The sequence below is a fragment of the Branchiostoma floridae genome, chromosome 4 (assembly GCF_000003815.2).
Source record: "Branchiostoma floridae strain S238N-H82 chromosome 4, Bfl_VNyyK, whole genome shotgun sequence".
In the NCBI taxonomy this organism is placed as follows: Eukaryota; Metazoa; Chordata; class Leptocardii; order Amphioxiformes; family Branchiostomatidae; genus Branchiostoma; species Branchiostoma floridae.
In genome coordinates, this window is record NC_049982.1 from 15,702,872 (window position 1) to 15,722,753 (window position 19,882).

At 40.3% G+C, this 19,882-nt stretch overlaps 2 protein-coding genes across 5 annotated transcripts in view; one reads left to right on the forward strand and one right to left on the reverse strand.

The window, feature by feature from the left end:
- Positions 1–29: 29 nt before the first annotated feature.
- Positions 30–17,410, forward strand: LOC118414115 (limbin-like). 3 transcript variants are annotated; one of them, XM_035817898.1, is made up of 29 exons: positions 30–1,436; positions 1,665–1,914; positions 2,410–2,583; positions 3,880–4,127; positions 4,276–4,431; positions 4,714–4,927; positions 5,282–5,424; positions 5,578–5,649; positions 6,036–6,158; positions 6,484–6,629; positions 6,927–7,025; positions 7,313–7,457; positions 7,702–7,893; positions 8,116–8,340; positions 8,834–8,913; positions 9,121–9,353; positions 9,502–9,693; positions 10,029–10,236; positions 10,517–10,718; positions 10,999–11,133; positions 11,698–11,799; positions 12,110–12,235; positions 12,483–12,706; positions 12,987–13,127; positions 13,663–13,750; positions 13,901–14,079; positions 14,288–14,392; positions 15,120–15,249; positions 16,300–17,410. In XM_035817898.1, exons 1-28 carry the CDS (start codon positions 669–671, stop codon positions 15,226–15,228), a joined length of 5,079 nt encoding a protein of 1,692 aa, XP_035673791.1. In that variant the 5' UTR covers positions 30–668; the 3' UTR covers positions 15,229–15,249; positions 16,300–17,410. The 3 variants fall into 3 exon arrangements, with proteins under 3 accessions (XP_035673791.1, XP_035673792.1, XP_035673793.1); XM_035817899.1 differs by lacking the exon at positions 15,120–15,249 and having other exon boundaries at positions 33–1,436; XM_035817900.1 differs by lacking the exon at positions 12,987–13,127 and having other exon boundaries at positions 35–1,436.
- Positions 17,411–18,319: 909 nt separating this feature from the next.
- The window catches only part of LOC118414120 (PRELI domain-containing protein 1, mitochondrial-like), a 5,113-nt gene continuing 3,550 nt past the window's right edge, over positions 18,320–19,882 (reverse strand). For both annotated transcript variants that reach the window (XM_035817919.1, XM_035817918.1), the window contains exons 3-4: positions 18,967–19,189; positions 18,320–18,761 (exon numbers count right to left, since the gene is read on the reverse strand). In XM_035817919.1, the coding sequence (XP_035673812.1) occupies positions 18,429–18,761; positions 18,967–19,189 (556 nt within the window). In that variant the 3' untranslated portion in view covers positions 18,320–18,428. The remainder of the gene's footprint in view (positions 18,762–18,966; positions 19,190–19,882) is intronic.

The window sequence follows — 19,882 nt, forward strand, 5'->3', positions numbered from 1 at the left end:
TATGTAACGTGCGCCCCTTTGTGGTGGTATCGCCTAATGGTACCATTTACCCCTGTTGTACCTGGTAGCCATAGCGATGGGGCGGTTTCAAAATACCCCATGGAGCCACGCCTCAAATCCATTCATATTATTGGGAGGTCTTGAAACTGTAGGTCAATCTGCGATTACGGGAAGGAAAAATGTTTTTCCTCTGTTTAACCATGTTGTGGAAGAATATTGCCACAACGCCTGATAAGAACTCAATTCAAATTCTTCTGTGACCGAGAAAGAGGACAAGTGCAAGTGTGGACGAAACTACAGGATTCTTGACTACATGGGACTCAGGAAAGTGCAGATATCCGTAACAGGTGTTCAAGTTGGTGCCAAGGTGTTCCTGTCACCTGCGATGCGCAATACCTGTCACATGGAAGGACACACCTGTATGAGAGAACCTGTTCATGTCGGCATGTAACCGTTGGTCTGAGATTGTCCCGTGTGGAGCTTTTTACATGCAAGTTTAAAATAGTCTTACAGTGACCAAACAGTAACTCTTCTAGTTGTTTGCTCAATTCCTATGGTTTCTCAGCAACTTGACTTATCAGTTGGGCTTTATTGTAAAACTGTCTTTCAGTTAGTTTTACCTGTTTTAGGCTAAGTGCAGTTTTATTGACTAAGTTACTTTAAGGATCATGGCAGTAAAGATAAGAGGTCAGCAACTAAGCACTATTGTGCTATGCCTAGCAGCATGTGTTTTCCAATGTTTGTGGTTCCAGGCGTCATCTCAAAATGTTGCATTAGCTTTAGATGTACAAACGCAGTACACTTTTGATAACCATCCCGGCGTGTATCGTCTTGGAAGTGCCAACCTCACCACAACAGTGTCCATTCCTGCTGGAGGGGCTGATTCAAAGTTGGAACTCACATTGCCTCATCTGAACTACACATATCGTAAATGTGACCCACTCTCAGTCAATGTTACGTCTTTCAATGGGACCCATAATATAACAGAGGAGCAGCTAACTACAAACTGTTACGACACATACGGTATCACCCTGTATGTGGCCATGGAAGGAAATGACAGTGTAATTACCTATGGCAATGATTTGTCGACAAGTGCCACAACAAAAATTACTGCAAGCGCTGATGGGGAGAAGCTTAACTTTGATTTTGGTAATGTCGCAAATGGAGCTGCAACTTCTCAGGACATCACAATAGCCACACCTTTCACTGTTCTTCCTATTAATAATGTTCAAGACATTCTGACGTTTGAAGCTGCTCCAACCACAAATGGGACGCTTCAGGCTGTAAATACGTCCTTTATTGTGATTGGTCCACAACTTGAGATTATTTTCACGGAACTGAACAATTCTGGACCAATAGAAGCTGGTGATGTAGTCCATCTACAAGTTGTTTTGCAACATACTGGCCTATCTACAGAAAATGCAACAAACTTGCAGGTAAGATTTATTTTTGTCATATATTTTATACTCTACTTAACATAGGCCAAGTGCCATTCTGTTTTGATCCTAATGTAGACTCCCTAGAAGAGTGATACCAATGGTGATATGTCAATCACTTGATATTGGCACATCTGTGAAGGATAGGAAATTTCAGGAATTCTTGGATTCAGTAGAGACTTGGTCCTAAATATCATTGGCTAATGTTTCCATATTTTATGCCCACAGTTAGGAGGTAGCATTTATCCAGGAGGAACATCAGCAGCTACGATTGTCACATCCTCAGTCTCCATATCCAGTGGCCCTTACAACAACTCTTTCACCACTGACGTGCTGAACTCCGGAGGCAACTTAGACTTTGGCCTGCTGCCAGTCGGCGAGACTGTTACCATCCTGTTGTGGTTCGAAGCACTTGATGGGCTTTTGATCAATAGAGATGTGCAACTGTCTTTACGACTTAGATATGTGGACCTGGAAGGTAATTAGTTTTACCTCTAAAAAACTCTGCTTTAATTTCAGGAGCTTGAATGCTCCACTGCCCAAATTTGAAATATATATATGCTCCATCGTCCAAATTTGAAAGATGTACCCACTTTGATGTGCCGTTGTGAGACACAACCAAACTAAACTTAAACATTATAATTAATTAATAATTTTCACAAGTGGATTCCAAGGCCACACATTTGTAGCAACCCATCTCCTGTTTATAAAGTCATCTTAACTGTAAGGCAATTTCAGTTGCATTGCTTATAACTTGTAAGACCTAAAAATCAATGGTGGGATATCTTCTTTTTGAAGGCAATTTTTATACAGATGATCTATTCCAAAGGACATACCAGACATAATTCAATTAGGTCATTTATCATGTTCACTCATGCAACAAAGATTATTTGTGATCATGTTCCAAAAGGAAGAGAAGGCAAATTTTGAAAATGAAGTAGATACAATTTTGGGTTCCTTTATTTCCTTTCAGGTCACAATCTTGAGGCCTGGGGGACAGAATCAAAGGCAACAAGAAGTTTGACTTTCAACGACCAGACAAAGTTCACTTTGAATGTGGAGAACAACGTTGGGGTCGACCAAGTTGTGGACGTGAATACAGCCTTCCTGATGCCACATGGGACACTTGCAGCAAGTTTGGAACTGGGTGAGTACCGAATATTTATCATTGATTGAATGCCTGGTGTATGATTGACTATATCAGTGTATGATTGTCTGGACAATTGTTGATCTCAAGGGCCTTTAGTTTTCAGCTTCTGTGTAACGCTGGTTCACCTTTATTCGTGGGGTAACCTTTATCTGTTGTATCTAACACCAAGGTATTTCGGGATATCAAGTCGACTAACGGTGGTCTCAAACTGCATTATATTGAGAAAAAAAAAGGAATTTGAAACCACCGTTCATTTACGTGATATCCCTAAATATCTTGTTTTTAGGTACAACGGATATAGGTTACCCCACGAATAAAGGTGAACTAGCGTTAGCTTTCTGGCCAAGGCAATTTACTAAATATGCACAAACAGCACAAACATGGTGCTCCCTCTAGCCATAATCTACTTTTCCTGAATGCACAGCTGGCATATGGGGACCTTCAGTCTATATAATTAGTGGTGAGCTGTTGTCCTAGCAATGGCACATAAACGCAGGTAAACACTGCTGACAAGGTTAAATTGCTTGCATAGAAACTGACAGACAGACACTAATGAGTGACCCTGGGGTGGGCTTACAGCAAAGAGGATTTTTTCAGAAAAAAGGCAACTTAATCTGACGGTAGTGTAAGACAAGCATAATACATTTGAAAAATCGTTACCTTCGCCAAGAAGATAATGTTTTTGGTGCAGTTTGAATGTGTGGGTGTTTGTGGATAGCAAAATGTAAATCAGCAAACAGAAAAAGTACTACTGAGTCTTCTTTACAAGGAAAGACTGTAACGTGCATATCCTTTGAATGATTGGCATGTTGATCTCCCTCTTGCTGAACAGGTGTATTGGATAAGACATTTCTGCCATTAAGGGTTTGAATTATTGATTATGTTGTGCAAGCTTTGGTCACTGAACCAGCTCTGACAACATAACTCATTTCTCAGGCAAAATGAAAAATCAAAGAGACCCCTTGTATCTCATCACAAGTAACTCATGTCTCATTTTGGATATGTTGATAGATTTGTATGTTGATGACAAAACCAGAGTGTTGTAGCCTGTGTTTACACAATCTCTCACTGGCTGGGGTTAATGACCCCCTCTTCTAGGGCAGCGGCAATTGTAGGGCTGGCCGCTAGGAGGAGGATTTTAATCCGGCTATAAAGTGTTATAACAGAATAATTAACCTTGTAGGTAACCTTAACTGATTACAAAGCAAGTTTTTTTGCCTGACATAGCCACCAAATATGAAAATAAGGGTGTTACAATTTGAATAATTCCAACATGTCAAATTTAATTTCCAGAGTTCCAGTCTGATGCCCTTGGTCCTGATAACATATTGCTAGTACGAGGAGACCTCCCACAAAGTGAGGAGGTGAATTTCGCCAGTGATGTTGCACCAGTAGATCTTCTGTCACAGAACAGAAGACGTCGCAAGAGACAGATCTTCATCCCTGCAACTGTCCCCATCATCAGGACCTGGAATGTAGGTGACATCGTCTACCCGAGCAGTGTGAATGGCAGGGGAGTGGACACATCTGTATCCATGCTGGTAGGTGATCATGTACAATGTTGGAACAGACAGGTTCTTGTAGTGTGCCATAGGTATCAGTTAAAGGCCGTATACCAGCTGAATCTGTGTTTTTACTTTCAAATTGTTGTTCTGATTCCAATACAAAAAAACTTTGTATTTCTTGCAGGTGAGCTACCTGGTCAACCTGGACCCTACACAGGTGCAGAATGGAGTACCATTCAGCCTCACAGCCACACTGAGAGCAGCAGGTACTGCCATTCCTCTAGGAACGAGAACATTTGTCTTGGGCCTTCCAGAGCTACAGATGGATCAAACAGTACAGGTATGCATGGAATGTGCAACAAGATCAATATCAGGACATTATTGTCATTAATGTCATAGCTGATGAGAAAATGTTTTTTACTATGTGTTTTATTTGATCAATAGTTATAATTTATTAGACTAAGTATAATAAGATAAGATTAATGAAACTGACCCGTAAAGTAAATGTAATTGTCCTGTTTATTTTTGTTTGGCACAGTCTTTTTCTTCTTCCTTGGGCCAATACTCTTCCTTAGTTTCTTTTGTGACTGATGATTTGAAATACCTTTTTGTTAACTTATAGATTGCAGATGACACCACAAACCCAGACGAGGTACGCATCAATGTGACAGTTAGCCACACTGCCCAGTCATCAGCAGATGCCTTTGATGTCACCATTTTCTGCAATGCCACAGGCCTGACCATCTTCAACTACAGGAAGATGATCCCCATATTTGTTTCACCGGAGGTCACAGTGCAAGGGTCAGAGATCACAGTCACCAGGACTCATCTTCCATGTAAATTGATTGTTTAAAAGTTATTGATATGATATTAAACATACAAAATGAAATATATTCAGGGTGCTAAAGAACACAGCTGGTTCACCTTTCTCATCATCTCCTGGATCTTCTCTCTAAAAATATGTCAATTTGTTACAGATGAACATTTGACCATTTAGTCTAATTCATTAGCTTGAAAAGCTCTGCCAAAAATGTGGTTCTCATCTACATGTATCATTTAACTGTAATCCCTTACAAGTGGTGGCCATTTGTGTTTAATATGTAATTTTCAGCAAGATAAGGTTATTGACCTCTTGAATATTTTGTTGATTGATTGATTGATTAGTTGATGGTATTTCAAACCTGTTTCAGTGGGGGAGGAACTGCTCCTGTCATTCCAAGCTGAGATGGAATGTAAAGAGCGAGAGTGTGCAGAGAGCAGTCCTAACCTCACCATCCCTGCTAATGTCACCTATCGGAGTGTGGCAGTACAGCAGACAGCCAACAGTACACAGGTAAACTTTTGTCATTAGGGTTTACAGGGATCTTTCAGCATCTATTATTTACATGCATATAACTAATATTAGTTACTTTACTGTTACTTGCAAGGTAAAATAGAGTAAGGGAAAGTACATTTATAGAATCCCAACATCTACGTTTGTTTTTAGTTCCAGGGAATAGACTATGGACCTCTCACAGACAGTGTTTGCCTTGGGTTCAACCTTGTAGAGCTCACCAGTGTAAGTTTCCAATCTCTTTTATCATTGTCCTTTTTGCCCTTGGCACAACAGTTTGTATTTCAGCATGTGTACCTAGCATTACACATACAAACTGTGCTTCTTACCTCTAGCTCACTTAACTGCCTATAGACCAGTATCCTGAAGGGCGAATATACCGGCAATATTGATGCAGACAGACCGAGAATGTCTGAATGCTCTTTAAAGTTTTTGCATCTTCATGCTTTTATTTTCCCTCTCTACATTTTGACAGAGGTAGGATCGGCCATGGGATTGGTCTATTGCAATTTGATTCGAAAAACGTTTGGATGTAGGTGTGGCTTGCATCTGAATATCCTGCAGTGTTGTGTTGTTCCCTTCTTACATATTTGTCCTGCTCATTGTTCCAGTTGTTCCGTAACTATGGTTACATTGGCCTTGCCCTTATTGTGTTCCTGCTGGTTGGCATCGTTGTTGGCCTCCTGTGCTGCTTCCTACTGGGCAGGACAAGGGGCATGCAAGTCCGCCCACTGGTAACTATGAAAACTTTTTTACAGTATGTGCATGTGCATGTGCATGTGGGCATTATAATGATTGTACTACTTATTTATCATACATTTAGTGTGGAAAAACATATCCACCCATAAGGTCTACCAATGTTATTTTTCCCATAACAATCCCATCCTGTTAGGAAGTCAGTCATTTTCATAGCTGCTGGTATCAAAAGTGTAGTCTGCTTATTTCTACAGTTGCAGCAACAACAGTAATAGCAATTGTGACAATAATGCAAATGATATCTTTATATGTCTTATATTGACTTTGGTCTTAATCAAGCATCATAACCATTCCTGCTTGCAGCGTGGAAGGAGCAAGAAGAAGAAAGGTGGCCTGTTCTCTGGGCTGAAGAACAGACTGAAGGGTCTTGGTTCCTGGTTCGGAGAGCTGAACTTTGCTTCCATCCTCACCTTCAGAGACATTAGTAAGATGTTCAGGTGGCTGGACAAGTGAGTACCACACCCACACATCAACGTTTCTTTTCAAAGGGGGAAAAGAAATCAGGGGGAAATTCTGCAATCAACCACTCCACTAAGTGCCTTCTGATAATGTTTTTTTTTAACTAATAAAAGTGAATTGCTTTAGTTGATTAGCACATATAAAACATTAGAAGGTGTAAATGTTTCTCACTTAATCCATTGTTGCTTGACATTCTTATATGACTCTGCCATAGTACAGGCTCAAAGAGTGTATCATTGCCAATAGTAACCCCTTGATGATTTGTGTTCTTTTGTTATCTACTCTAGTCTAGATATCAAGTCATCCATCGACCTTGACATAAAGCTGCAAGGTCATCGTCTTCAGCTGATGATTAATTCCATCAACATACAACTGCAGAAACTCAGGTAGGAAGCTGAAATCATTGTTTGTGAGAAAAAGTAATAGGAATATCTTAATCCAATTGCAATAGGAAGAAAAAGTGTGTTTAACATTTACAGCTTCAAGAATAATATAACTGAGTTCAGACAGTGGCTCAGGGTGCTTCAAAGACCTTTTGTAGCATGTTGGTCAGACAAAGAAACAGATTTGCTGACCACTGCACTATATATGACATACAATATTGTTGCCCATAGTCTAATAACATAAAAATCCCTAGTCAAAGCTGATTCAAGTTCCATATACCTTTCTACAGGCACAAAGGTGAGATCTCCAGACCCATCCTTGACAGGGTCCAGGACAAGTTCAATAAGGCATGGCGAGCCCTCTGCAGACGTCTGGGTGAGGAGTATCAGAAAGCATTGAGCAGGCTTCATAAGAGGCTGGCAGCTAAGAACAAGGTAAGCAGTGTCAACAAAATTGCAGAAGGAGGCAAAGGGAGAGATGTATAGGAGATGTATATCTTTACAGACTCCTGACTAATAGCCAGTGTTTCAGCACCTTGGAGAGGAATGGAATCCATACACAAAATGCAAACATATACAGTTGTGTCACATGGTTTTCCTGTCATGAGGAACTTGATATCCAGGTTGTTTCATTGATCAATTAATACATCCATTGATATTATGTCTTCCTACCTATAAGGACAACGTAGACAGCCTCCATAAGAAGCATGAGGAAGAGAGAAAGCAGCTGATTGACAGGACGACCAACACCCCTGAGAAGGAACGTCGTGAGCTGGTGAAACTGCTGGACCAGCAGCACCAGGTGGAGACAGAGGAGCTCTCATACAGGCTACAGCTGGAGCAGGCAGAGGAGGAGGAGAAAATCAGGAAGGTGGGACAGATAGGAAGATCTGAAGAAGGGACATTATAAAACTTTTATATGTGTGTTCTCATTCATATTGTCAAGGATGGATTTTAGTCATTCAGAACACAAAAACACATTTGCTAAAGCATACTTAACATCAAAGCATTGTACAAAATAGCAGTGTAATGAGGTAATGAATTTCATATTTCAAAATATACTTCATTTCCTGTTGCATCTCATCCCCTTTAGGAGTTTGAGTTGAAGAAGCGTGTCGGTCTGAAGGAGCTGCAGCACAACCTCCTGAAGGATCTGGCGGAGCAGGCAGAGCTGTCAGAGGAGGAGGCTGCACGGATCATGAGGGAACATAAGGAGAACCAGGCAACCATCAACAGGCTGATGGACGAGGAGATGTCACGGCAAAGGATGCTGCTGGAGGAGAAGCTGGCACAGAGGAGAGCCATGGCAAAGGCTAAGGTAGGTAACAACAGTACAGTCACAGGGATGAGGACTTCTCTTACTTAGCCTATTGGGGTCAAAACAATAAGTACAAATCATACTGCTGAAGAAAACAAGGAGTAAAAGCACCAACAGATAGAATATTGGTGGTAGTCTTTTGGTACACAAGGAGAGCCAAGAGCTAAGGTCGATGTATATGTGGTTATACAGTTTTTTTTATTAGTCCCCTCTTAGTTATATTGATGTAAACAGGGTTTAAAAGCTTTGACCAATCAAAGGTTGGTTAAGTTTAAGTTGTAACATCTTTGAAACATAGGGATGGCCATGGTAAATCTTAAAGAATGCACAAATGCAGGGACCTGATGCAACATGAACCAACAGTAACAACAAGTGTATTGAATTGAAGCATTAGTAACTGTTATGATATGTATTTATCATTTGATATCAAGCTATGCTACTGAGTTTTGAGTTAAAACATTTTGTGTGACCTTGTAACCATTTGCTTGTGCAGGAGCATCAGGAAGACCATAACAAAAAGGTGCTGAACACTCTGGCCACACAGCAGGCAGGCATTGTGCAGGAGATGCGAGAGTAAGTCATTCTATACTCTCAGAATCTTAAACTGTGAAAATGCACTTTTTAATCAATGGAATAAAATGGTGGGATAATGTATATTTTCAATTGCTGGGTCTATGAATCTTTATATGAATTAACTCTGGTCTCTGCCTACTCAAGAATAATCCCAGTACTATATTACCAAGTTACCAAATAGCAGCTGTCATTATCTTTTGCTCTCAGAGATGGGAAGTTGTCAGCTGAGCAGGAGCAAATGTTCAAAGAGAGGATTCGCAGAGAGATGTTGGCGGCCAGGGAAAGGCACGATAAGTCACGGGAGTCACAAGAAGCAGCACTCCAGAAGCGTCTTGCTGAGCTTAAGAAGAAGCGGCTGGCTGAGAAGGAGGCAGAGCAGCGGCAAGAAGTGGATGAGTTTGAGAAGAAGCAGCAGGAGATGCAGAGTGAGGGGGAGGGAGGTTAGTGCAGTAGTTGTCAACATGCACAAAGTTAATAGCAAACAGTAGATTTTCAGATATCAGGCAATAAAAGTCAGAACAAATTTGCTTCCATACCAACTTCTTAAAACATTTTTTGTTCTAAGCACATTGTGAATATATGTTCCAGATGCTGAGGACTACATTGATGCACGTCACCAGCTGATGTCTCGCCATGTCACAGAGATGAACAACCTTGAGATTTCATTGGACAAGGATGCCTCGGACCAGCTGGACAGGCTGACCTTTGACCTGACAAAGATGGCCCAGGATGAAATTGTGCTGTTCAAGGACAAGCTTTGTGCTGAACTTGGAAGTGCTGGTAAAATGAATTTACATACATTGTTTTGATTTCATATAAACTTTCTTTTTTTTTTTGGTTGGAGGAAAGAATGAAACCACCATATGTATTGATCTGCACTTCAGAAAAAGATATATATGCACATATCCAATATTATTCAGGCCTCTCTCTGTTTACTTTTCTACAAACACTTTGGTGCATGGACAAGTCCACATCAGGAAATTTTTGCCAAAGAACATTGCATCATATTGATAAAATGTGTATATGAAAAAAGATGCAATGTCTGCAAAGCAGCGAAAAAGATTTTATAAAAGAAATTACTGACTTAAAGTGCTCTTATCTCTGTAAAACGTCAGGACTGAAAGAGAAGCAGAAGAATGAGATTCTTGCCCAACATCAGCGAGAACTGGAGCAGCTTAATGAAGTCCACGAGGAGCAGAAGAGGAAGCAGACACGGGAGCTGGAGCGTCGTCTGGAGGAGAAGAGAGCGGAGCTGGCCAAGAGGGCAGAGCTGGAGAGGCAGGAGCAGGAGAAGATACGGGCCAGGGAGGAGAAAATTGTCGGGTTAGTAAGCTTAGGTTGGTCAGACCTACAGAACTCTGCTTTATGCTGATTATGACACTGCATCCTGTTGAGAGCATGACAAAAGCTCTGGATTATATGGTTGGAAGTTAAAAAACAGCCTGCCTGCTGGACTTCTGAGCACTGGTATGCACGCTACTGCTGCATGCTCTTTGTAGAAAATGTCACAAGTATGCAAAAAAGAATTGCATACTTCTTAAAAACAGCATCCGTACATTATCTGGACCAATCATGATTGATTTGAAGTTGTTGCTATTTTCAGACACTTGATCAATGCACAGACAGCCATCTCTGAGGAGGACAAGGAGAAGATTCTGAGGGAACATGAGAAAAATGTGGCAACACTTGAGAACAACCTGACCTTGAACAAGCTCCACCAGCGTCGCATGTTGGAGGAGAAGCTTGCCCAGAGGAGAGCCAAAGCCATGGAGAAACTGCAGAAGAAACAAATCAAGCAGGAAAAGGTGCATGTTTGTTTCTCCAGTCATATCCCAACTCCAAACGTTCACTACAACAATAAATTCAGGCAGAAAGTCAGCATATGTCAGAAGTTTGTATGCTCAGTCAGATGACTGCAGCTTTTGATGATGTCTTCTATTTGGATGGTTCTCTTCCAATTTTTATCTTCATTGGCAAAGACAGTCATGGTCATAGTCAATACGTAGAGCTTGCTTGTTGTTGGTTTCAAGTAATTCAAACTGAAGTATGACAATTCATGCAAACATCTGATCTTGGACTCCACAGAAGCGCCAGCGTTACCGTGGCAGTGACTCGGAGGGAGAGCTGGACGATGTGAGCCTGCTGAAGCAGCAGCTGCAGGAGAGGATCAGCCTGCTGTCGGAGGAGAGTCAGGCCAGGATGGATGACGACATAGAAACTGTGAGCACCATATTTACATGTCCTACTGATCAGTTAGTTCTACTGTCCTTGTTACTATCTTCGTACTATCCACGCTATCTATTCTATGCTGAATACTGTATATCTACCTTGTCCTTGGTGCTGAATACTTAACACAATATCAACTCAGTCCATATTGCCGAATACTAAATATCTACCCTGTCCTTGGTGCTTAATACTATTCATACCTTAGTATGTCCTTAGTACTGAATCTACTTTGCCCTTGGTGCCAAATGATATGCAAAGTCTCTACCCTACCCTCTTCATTGCTGAATACTGTACAAACTGTCTACTCTGTCCTTGGTGCTGAATTCTATGTGCACTTACTAACGTTGCTCCTGGTACTGACTATTATTGATACTAGACAAACTGCCCTTAACGCTGAATAGCACTCACACTATTTCTGGCTGCTAAATTCCCTGCCCATGGTGCTAAATACCCTTAACATGGATCACACACTCTCCTTATGGCTGTCCACACCAACACCCCTCTAGCACTTGTTTGGCCAATATGTTCCCCCCTAACACCAGCCCCCCTGCTCCCCAGATCCGTGTGGAGATGCTACAGGAGCGAGCGCAGGCCCTGAAGGACCAGGAGGAGCGGCTGGGGGGGCTCCTGTCATCACTGCAGATGGAGAGGGCTCGAGAGGTCAGTGCTTACTGTGCATATTGCATATGGTACAAATAGAGCATATATGATTTGGTGCTTTCTGGGATCACAGTTTCATGTTGCCAATGTCACCAAATCTGAGGTCTTAGTATTGGGGTTTAATACTTATTATATAGTATCAGTTCTAAGGTTCAATAACGAGGGCGAGGTATTGAAAGTTGATGCAGAGAGCCAATTTAGGCTAATGTGGAGAGTCCAATGATTTAAAGCAATAATGAAATTCCGTAATAGAATGCAATGCAACACAATATATTACATGTTGGAGGACTCATGCCGTTCTTTTGTTCAGCTTGCCACCATAGAGGAGCAGAGAGAAGCGCTGAACAAGCTGACCACCAACCTCGTTGACGAGCTGAGTGACAAGGGGGTGCTGACTGACCCTGAGTGTAAAAAAGTCATTGAGCAGCACAAAAAGGTACAGACCAACTTCTGGCTGTTGAATCATAATATATCATTTGTTGATCGAAAATAAATGATCATGTTGATAAGAGTTAGACATGCAGGTAATAAGATTAGCAAGGTAATAGTTACTAAAGCAACAGTTTATTGGATAATATATACATAGAATGGTGTAAAATTTAGGTTAATCCCTTGTCTTCAAATGGTTAACCAGTAATGAGGGCAAGCATTAAAGTTGACAAATAAAATCCTTAATTGTTTAGGATGTGGACAAACTTGAGAAGAAGCTGCACCACCAGCGCCAGCGGCAGGAGGAGGAGCTGAAGAAGAAGCTGACAGAGAAGATGATGCAGCGGGAGAAGTCCATGCTCCAGCTGCATGAGGAGAGGCTGAGGGAGATCCACAGTCAGGAGGCCAGCAAGACTGCTGCAAGATTCAAGATGGCTGCCATGAAGAACAAGTACATGATGGAGAGCGAAAAGCAACGGTAAGGACATAATATCATTGTTGTCTGACATATGATAATAATGGCCAATGATTCTTCCATTTTCTTCATCTGAAAAGCAAGAACTTTTGACAGTGCAGCTTAATGATGATATCTAAACACTGAGGTGGTGCTTGAAAGCTAATCACATTCAGCATGCTGCATCTCCACATTTCAGCATACCAATTGATTCATCAGAATTTTGAGGACCGTTTGTGAAGACAATCTCTTTTCAATGCTTTATATCCATGCACTTCTTTCCCTTACCTGCTACCTCTTGAAGTGGAAGAAAATCTTACGCTAACAAAGGCTTCCAAGACTCTGATCAAGATGATGATGATGATGATGACTGTGAGACATCTTTCTTTGGGTCCAGGATGACCATGGTTAAACACTACCATCATTCTGAGTTAGCAGAGGCTAGGTACATTTGTAACTTTGGTGTTTCTGCTCACTGGCATTGCTCTTTTGGTGTTCATACATTACAAAAGCATGTTGGAAAAGTGTGGTGGGCAAAAGGATACATGGATTGAACCTTTTAAGGGTACTAATGTATTCATATGAGAAAACAAAAGAAACCTGAAACAATGAGCTGCAGGCTGTCTACTAGTATTATTTGTACAATTGTCATAACATGATATATGTCATTGATTTAAAGCTTTGTTTCCTATGTAGGGCAGATACTAATAACCTAAGTTCTCTTTAGTTTACTGTATGTGTTCCCAAAAGGTGCTTGTGAAGGAGATCTGAAAATTATTTCATTTGAAAACCTTCAGTCAAGTGTATCAGACTGTATCTGTCTAGTTCTATAGGTATCTAGTGGTCTGTCTGTCAAGTCTTGCACACCATATAGTGAATTTTCTTCTCACAGTATACTTAATTTCACAATTCAACTGGTCAAGGGAACTCATCAAACAGTAAATCATGTGTTGAGATGTTTGTCTTGTTTCCGTTTCCAGGCAGAAGATGGAGCGAGGCGTAGAGCAGAACCTTGAGGACTACAGACGACAGTGGGATATGAAGAGGAAACAGGCACTGCAAGAACAGGTGAGATGTTATATATTTTATGCTTCACCTGTCATTTCATCTGTGTCACCAGTAATGCTTTACCTGTATTGTGCCCCCTATAATTCATCACCTGTAACATCTCTCTTGTAACATCTATCCTATAAATCACCACAATGTTGTCCCCAACAGGAGCTGAAGTTTATCTCCGGGCTGGTGAAGACAGGCAGGTTTGAGCGGGAGGAGCTGTTCTCTGTCCTGACTCTCCTCTTCCCCCACAACACTGACATCAGTCAGATCCTGGAGAAAATCTACACAGAGGAGTCCCACTCAAGTGATGAGTCGGATGGTGGGCGCAGGAAAAAGTCTCGGTGCGGATGTATACCCATTGCATTTGATCTTTAGACTTCAGAAGTGAATTTATTTATTTATTCAGAAGTGTTAGGGATTAGTGAAGTTTAGTTGTTGGGGATTCTCACAGTCCTTCAGTTAGCAGTTGGTTAGATGCTATCTAATCTCATAAAAAGTCTTGGTATGAGATTTTGAATACTAATAACAAGGTGTTTTGTAATTGTGCAGAGGAATCTCTAGAAGGGAGAGCACGTTAGCCTTGAGGATCAGGGAGGCCACACTAGGACCTTACACTCCACCTCCTTCCACCAAGAAGAAGAAGAGGAAAGAAGGGTAGGATTAGATAAAACATGCACATATTCTAATTTAAGCACCATGGTATTGCTTTTTGACAGGAAAGTGTTCACATAAACTAATTCATGTCAAATCTGTCCCTCCCTATTTTCAAGTCTTGAAACCTTGTCTTAAATCATTTTTGATCTACATGGTTGAAAGACAATTTGATAAATTTGCCTGGAGATGGAAAACCACCCTTCAACCTTTAAAATTTACACACAAATTGTGCAGATAAAATGATTGATTCTGCTGTTTATTCCTGCTCAAGTTTAGCAACATGAAATATCTGTCTTGTATGACCTTTGTGTATTTTTGCCAATGATAATTATTTTCTTTCAAGATTAATTAATAACACCCTTATTTTTACTGTTTATTGTTGATTTTTTCTTTGCTCCTTTTATATGAAGTCACAAGAAAGTGCCTGGCAAAATGACAGGGGTTTCTTGTCATTGAGAACAATCAAAGTAATAAAAGTCAATTTCACAAATCAGTCCAGCAGTACAGTTGTATGTTTAGGTCAGAATTCTTGCAATACTAATGAGAGCTGTCCTATCTTGATTCTTCTCAATGTTGTGTGTTGTTGTTGTTGTTGTGATGAGTGTCTTGTATGGTTGATCTGTGACCAATCTGTATCAGATTTCTCTGTTTACCCTGCTGTCATTAAGGGTGTCTCCATGGACCTGTAATGATCTGTGTGATTCACTTTCTGATCTATCTTATCTAGTGCCTTAAAGAGATTAAAAAAGAAGAAACACCTTCCGCCCCTGAGGAATGCTCCAGAAACCCGCCCTGAGCCGTTGGGAGGGGTGGATTCCCCTCACCTTCAGGAATAGGGATGATCTTCAAGGTCATGGGTCGGTGCTTCACTGTACTGTGGTTCAACATCTGAATGTTCGGCTCTTGCATTTTTTCCCTATCGCAGCTGTATAGCAAGCAACATGCATTCTCAATATGCAACCTTTCTTCTCTTACAAGTACTTTTTTTCTGCATCTTTACAATACATGTATATGATGCGCCTCTGAGCTTATAACCATATTCAGTAGCAGCTTCTATTACTGTGCTGATGCTTCTCAAGTGTTGCTATGATCTCAGGTTAGCTGATATCCCGTAGTCTTCAAGCAGAGGTTCGGCTACGACTGTTTTGGGCATTTATATTGGGCTTTCTATTTTGTGCTGTTTTCTTTATGTCTAAAGAAAACAGCACAAAATAGAAGTCCCAATAAAACGCCTAAAAACACGCCAAAAACAGCAGGAGACAATCCTCTGCTTGGAGTATAATATCCCCAAGGCCATGTTACATTTTCACTCTCATTGGTGAGACCTGACCATTACTTTTACAATCTCCTAGTGTGGTCAGGGTCATCAGGCTTTCTTGATTTATGCTGTCTCAACTCCCAAGCACTTAGCTAGCAGCATTAGCTGTCATTTCTATCGATGCTGAACATGCTTTAGCACTTCTCACTATGAGTTAAAATACATATAAATGTTGGTCTGTGATGTCTCATGTCAGAAACAAATTAGACTGACTTCAGACAGTTAGTAACTTGGAAGTAAAGCACTTGTAAAGAGAAAATATAAGAATTCTCAGAATCAAATGCAAGTACTGGCAAACCTTCCTATTGAAGGTACAAGTCTACATTACAGGTACCTGTATCAGTTGTGTACTATACATCCCCCTGAAAAGATTTACGATATGCATGCTAGTTATGTATACTGTGAGTTTGCATTGTTTCTTTGAAGCATCATGTTTTTACAAAATGAAATTATCAATAGGATTAAATGTAAGTTACTTCTGTACATGCAAAAATGAAATTTAATCCCTAATCTTCATAAAATCAGATGTTTTTTCAATTGCTTTTTTTTATTCTAATCCCCTTCTTTAATCTTCTAATCCCCTTCTCAGCTCAAAGAGATTGAAGAAACCAAAGGAGCCTCGACCAGATCCTTTGGGAGGGTCTGAATCACCTGACCTGGCACACTGATGGGCACGGCTGTCAGGGAACCTGTCCGTCTTGGACCTTCTCGGAAACCTAGACCCAATGACTTTTGTTAACAATCAAGGGCAGCTGTTAAAATGTCTTGAATAATTAAGGGATACGTTTTGTGAAAACATCAGTCTATTATTCGTAACATAGAATTGAATCAAAGTAATTTTTAAATTATATTTCATATGTATTTTTGAGAGAAAAACAGAGACCTGCATGTATTTTAAAGCCAGTCTTTTATATGTATATATTGCAGTTTCTAACCTTTGACCACTTGCACGTACTAATTATTTTAGCTATGTTTGCTATTATTAAGTGCAATAACCAAAACTCCTGCAGACTCTAGATGGATTCATCCTTTTGTAAACACTTGGAGATACATTATAATTTTGTCTGGGTGAATTCAATAAGACTACATATACATGAAACTTGTACATAAAGCAAATCGTGACAATACTGCTCTCTGATCATGGCTATGTTCCAACTTGACTATTTGAAGAGGCAGCTTTTATCAATCGATTGACCTTGTGAAAGTCAAGGATAAATTGTGCTTGTGTAGTGTAAATTCTTTGATGGATATTTTCAAAATGCTATTGCAATTATGTAACTTTTGTATTTTCTGTAGCTTTTTTTAAAAACAAGCAGCATGTACAGAACATGACAGAGCTTTCCAGAAAAAAAATAAAACTGATGCAAGAGAAACTCTATCCTTAAGGAACTTTTTGAAACTACATGTATGTATATGCTAAATGAGCATATTGTCTTTTTATGTTTTGGGATGTCTACAGTAAGAGCAAAGACATCAATAGAACCAATGCTCAGCTACACATCTCTTGACACAGACACACACACACACACCCAAAACATCGCCATTTTCATGTAGATAATCCATAGCAAGATGACTTTTTTACATTGCCCCTCAAATTGGTTTTGTAACTTTTGTCAGGCCATGTCAGACACATTGTACATGTATTCAGCCATTGCCTGAGATTACTTAATCTAATTAAAAGAGTACTTGGGGAGTTTAGCACAATACTGAATGCTTTTTGATGTACACAAGACTAGTGGGTACTGTACTTAATTGTATAATATGAAACAGCCTGGTTGATATACTGACTAAAATGAATATTTATCAGAAAATAACACTCTTTTGGAGTTCAATCATTCTATCATATTTTAGTAGTTTCATTTGAGCTACCCTAAGTTTTACTACTTATAATAATGCTGATTTAACATTCTAACAAGGAAGGAATAGAGTTCACAAGGAACATGAAGTCCCAACATTAATTTTTATAGTATTTATTGGTTTTCTATTAAATAAATGAAAGGAAACATGTCTGAAGTGAAGTAATTATAACGGATGTTGCCCAGCATTAAATGGTGTTTGAGCAAATGTGGTTGAAAGGCTGTGGGTCAATGTACAGCTACAGATGAACAACATTACTAGAAATATCAATTTTCACACAAAATTGTACAACAAAAAACCCTGAGAGTTTGTATATTGTGAACATATTGAATATTTGTAGCAAAACTGTAATCTAATCCAGTTTTCTTACTGCCCATGAATATGACTCCCTTTTGTAAAAGTTTATACCTCATTTTTGTCTAACTCTAACCCTCCCCAAGGTAAATTCACTCTCCCCTTATCATACATTTTGTATTGTACATTTTTACCCTGTATACGTAGTATGTACATATCATAACTGTACAAGGCAAACAACTTGTACTGTATTATAAGTACAAGGTAAGAAGCTATAACAGAGTATAACAGACTTTCTTATTCAAAACATGACAGCTCTGTATCTTATATAACCAGACCAGTAAAACCAAAACTACCTTAATTCATAAGTACTCCCATCTGTATCAAAGATTGTAGTACGTAAAATCATTCAGCAACTTCCGTTTACCACTGCTATGCAGTCACATTCTGGACTGATCTTTTTCCACAAATTGAGCTTTGGGCGAACAAACACCCTTGTAACATAATATGTATCTTCAATCTTTTCACACTGCTATAATTCTAACTATCCACTTGGTCTGCCTTTTGTCACATCAACGTTCCCTGCTTTTGCTGTGCTTTCTGCTGAGCCACCTGAATGGCTGCTTCCTTTGCAACTTTAGCCTTCTCTTTCAGTAATATTTTCTTTTCTACAGGTTTCTGCTCTGAAGAAACTTCCTGTCCCTTGTTAAAGAGTCTGCCCAGCACAAGTTGGAGTCCCAAGTTGGCCTTTTCTGAGTTCTTCTTGTATCTGTCCACCCCAAAGTGTTGGATGGCTCGGATGAATCCGTACATGCTAGAGGACACCCAGGCTTCCCTGTGGACTTGGGTCCAGCCATTGTTTTCTGGTGACACTGAGTAGACCACCTTCTCTCTAACATTCTGGATGAGTGAAATAAAAAGGAGATGCCACATGTCTAAAAAGCCTGAAAGTTACTGATCCATTATCATGGAAAATAAGCAAACATCATACATTTCATACAAAATACTGAACTGTACAAAAAGGTTCATGTTTGTATCGCTATGTATATACATTGTACAATGTTCATGTATTTAGCCAAACTCAAGATGAACATCTTTCTCTCACCATAATTCTGGTAAAGTTGAGGTTCCATGTGAATGTTGTGAAGGTTTTTGCAACGGGGTCCACCACAGACTCTTCCACTACGGATGCAAACCTGGGGGTACCTGAAGGGAGGAATCGCTCCCCCCACTTGGGTAAATGGTTTGTCTTGGTCAGCAGTCGGAAGCTGTGGAGCTTGTTGTCTTCTACCTTTCTCGAGATTACATCTTCACTTAGAACATGTTTACTGAAAAAACAAAGAAAGATATCTCTTTCAACAACAAGTTACACTGCATATCCCATATAATATGAGAACAATTTCCATATGTATGTGCCAGTATTATACAGTTACATGGTTTGTGTTAACATTAGCAGCCGTTGCAAACATCATCAATAGAAAGTTTGCTGAAGTCTCTAAAGCACTCCCGGCACTTGATCTCTGTCAACTGCCCACCTTCCTACCCGCTACAAACAAGCTCCCCACCCTGCATGTTTGGGATGTGTATCAGCGGCTTCTGGTTGTCAAGACGTCAAAGGCACCGGGTCTAGACAATATTCCCCTGAAGCTACTCCGTGAGTTTGCCTGCGAACTGTCTACACCGTTCTGCCACATCCTTAATACATCATTCCAGGAGGGAGTTGTACCGAACCAGTGGAAGCAGGCGGTCGTTGTACCCCTTCCTAAGACTCACCCTGTCAGTTTAGATCAGCTACGACCTATCTCCTTAACTTCTCAGTTTTCGAAGATAGCAGAGTACTTTGCATTGAAATGGATTCTACATGACATTAAGTTTGACAAGAGACAGTATGGCAGCCTTAAAGGCCGCTCAACCGTTCACGCCCTAGTCAGCTTAGTGGACAATCTATGCAAAGACACTGATGCTTCAAAATCCATCTGTACTTTGGTAGCTACCGACTTTTCTAAGGCCTTCGATCGAGT

Excerpts from the sequence above, each read along its gene's own strand:
- LOC118414115 (XM_035817898.1), top strand. The coding sequence starts at position 669 with ATGGCAGTAAAGATAAGAGGTCAGCAACTAAGCACTATTGTGCTATGC. Across the intron at positions 2,584-3,879 it reads TGCAGCAAGTTTGGAACTGG|AGTTCCAGTCTGATGCCCTT; the intron begins GTGAGTACCGAA and ends TTTAATTTCCAG. Across the intron at positions 9,354-9,501 it reads GCAGAGTGAGGGGGAGGGAG|ATGCTGAGGACTACATTGAT; the intron begins GTTAGTGCAGTA and ends TATATGTTCCAG.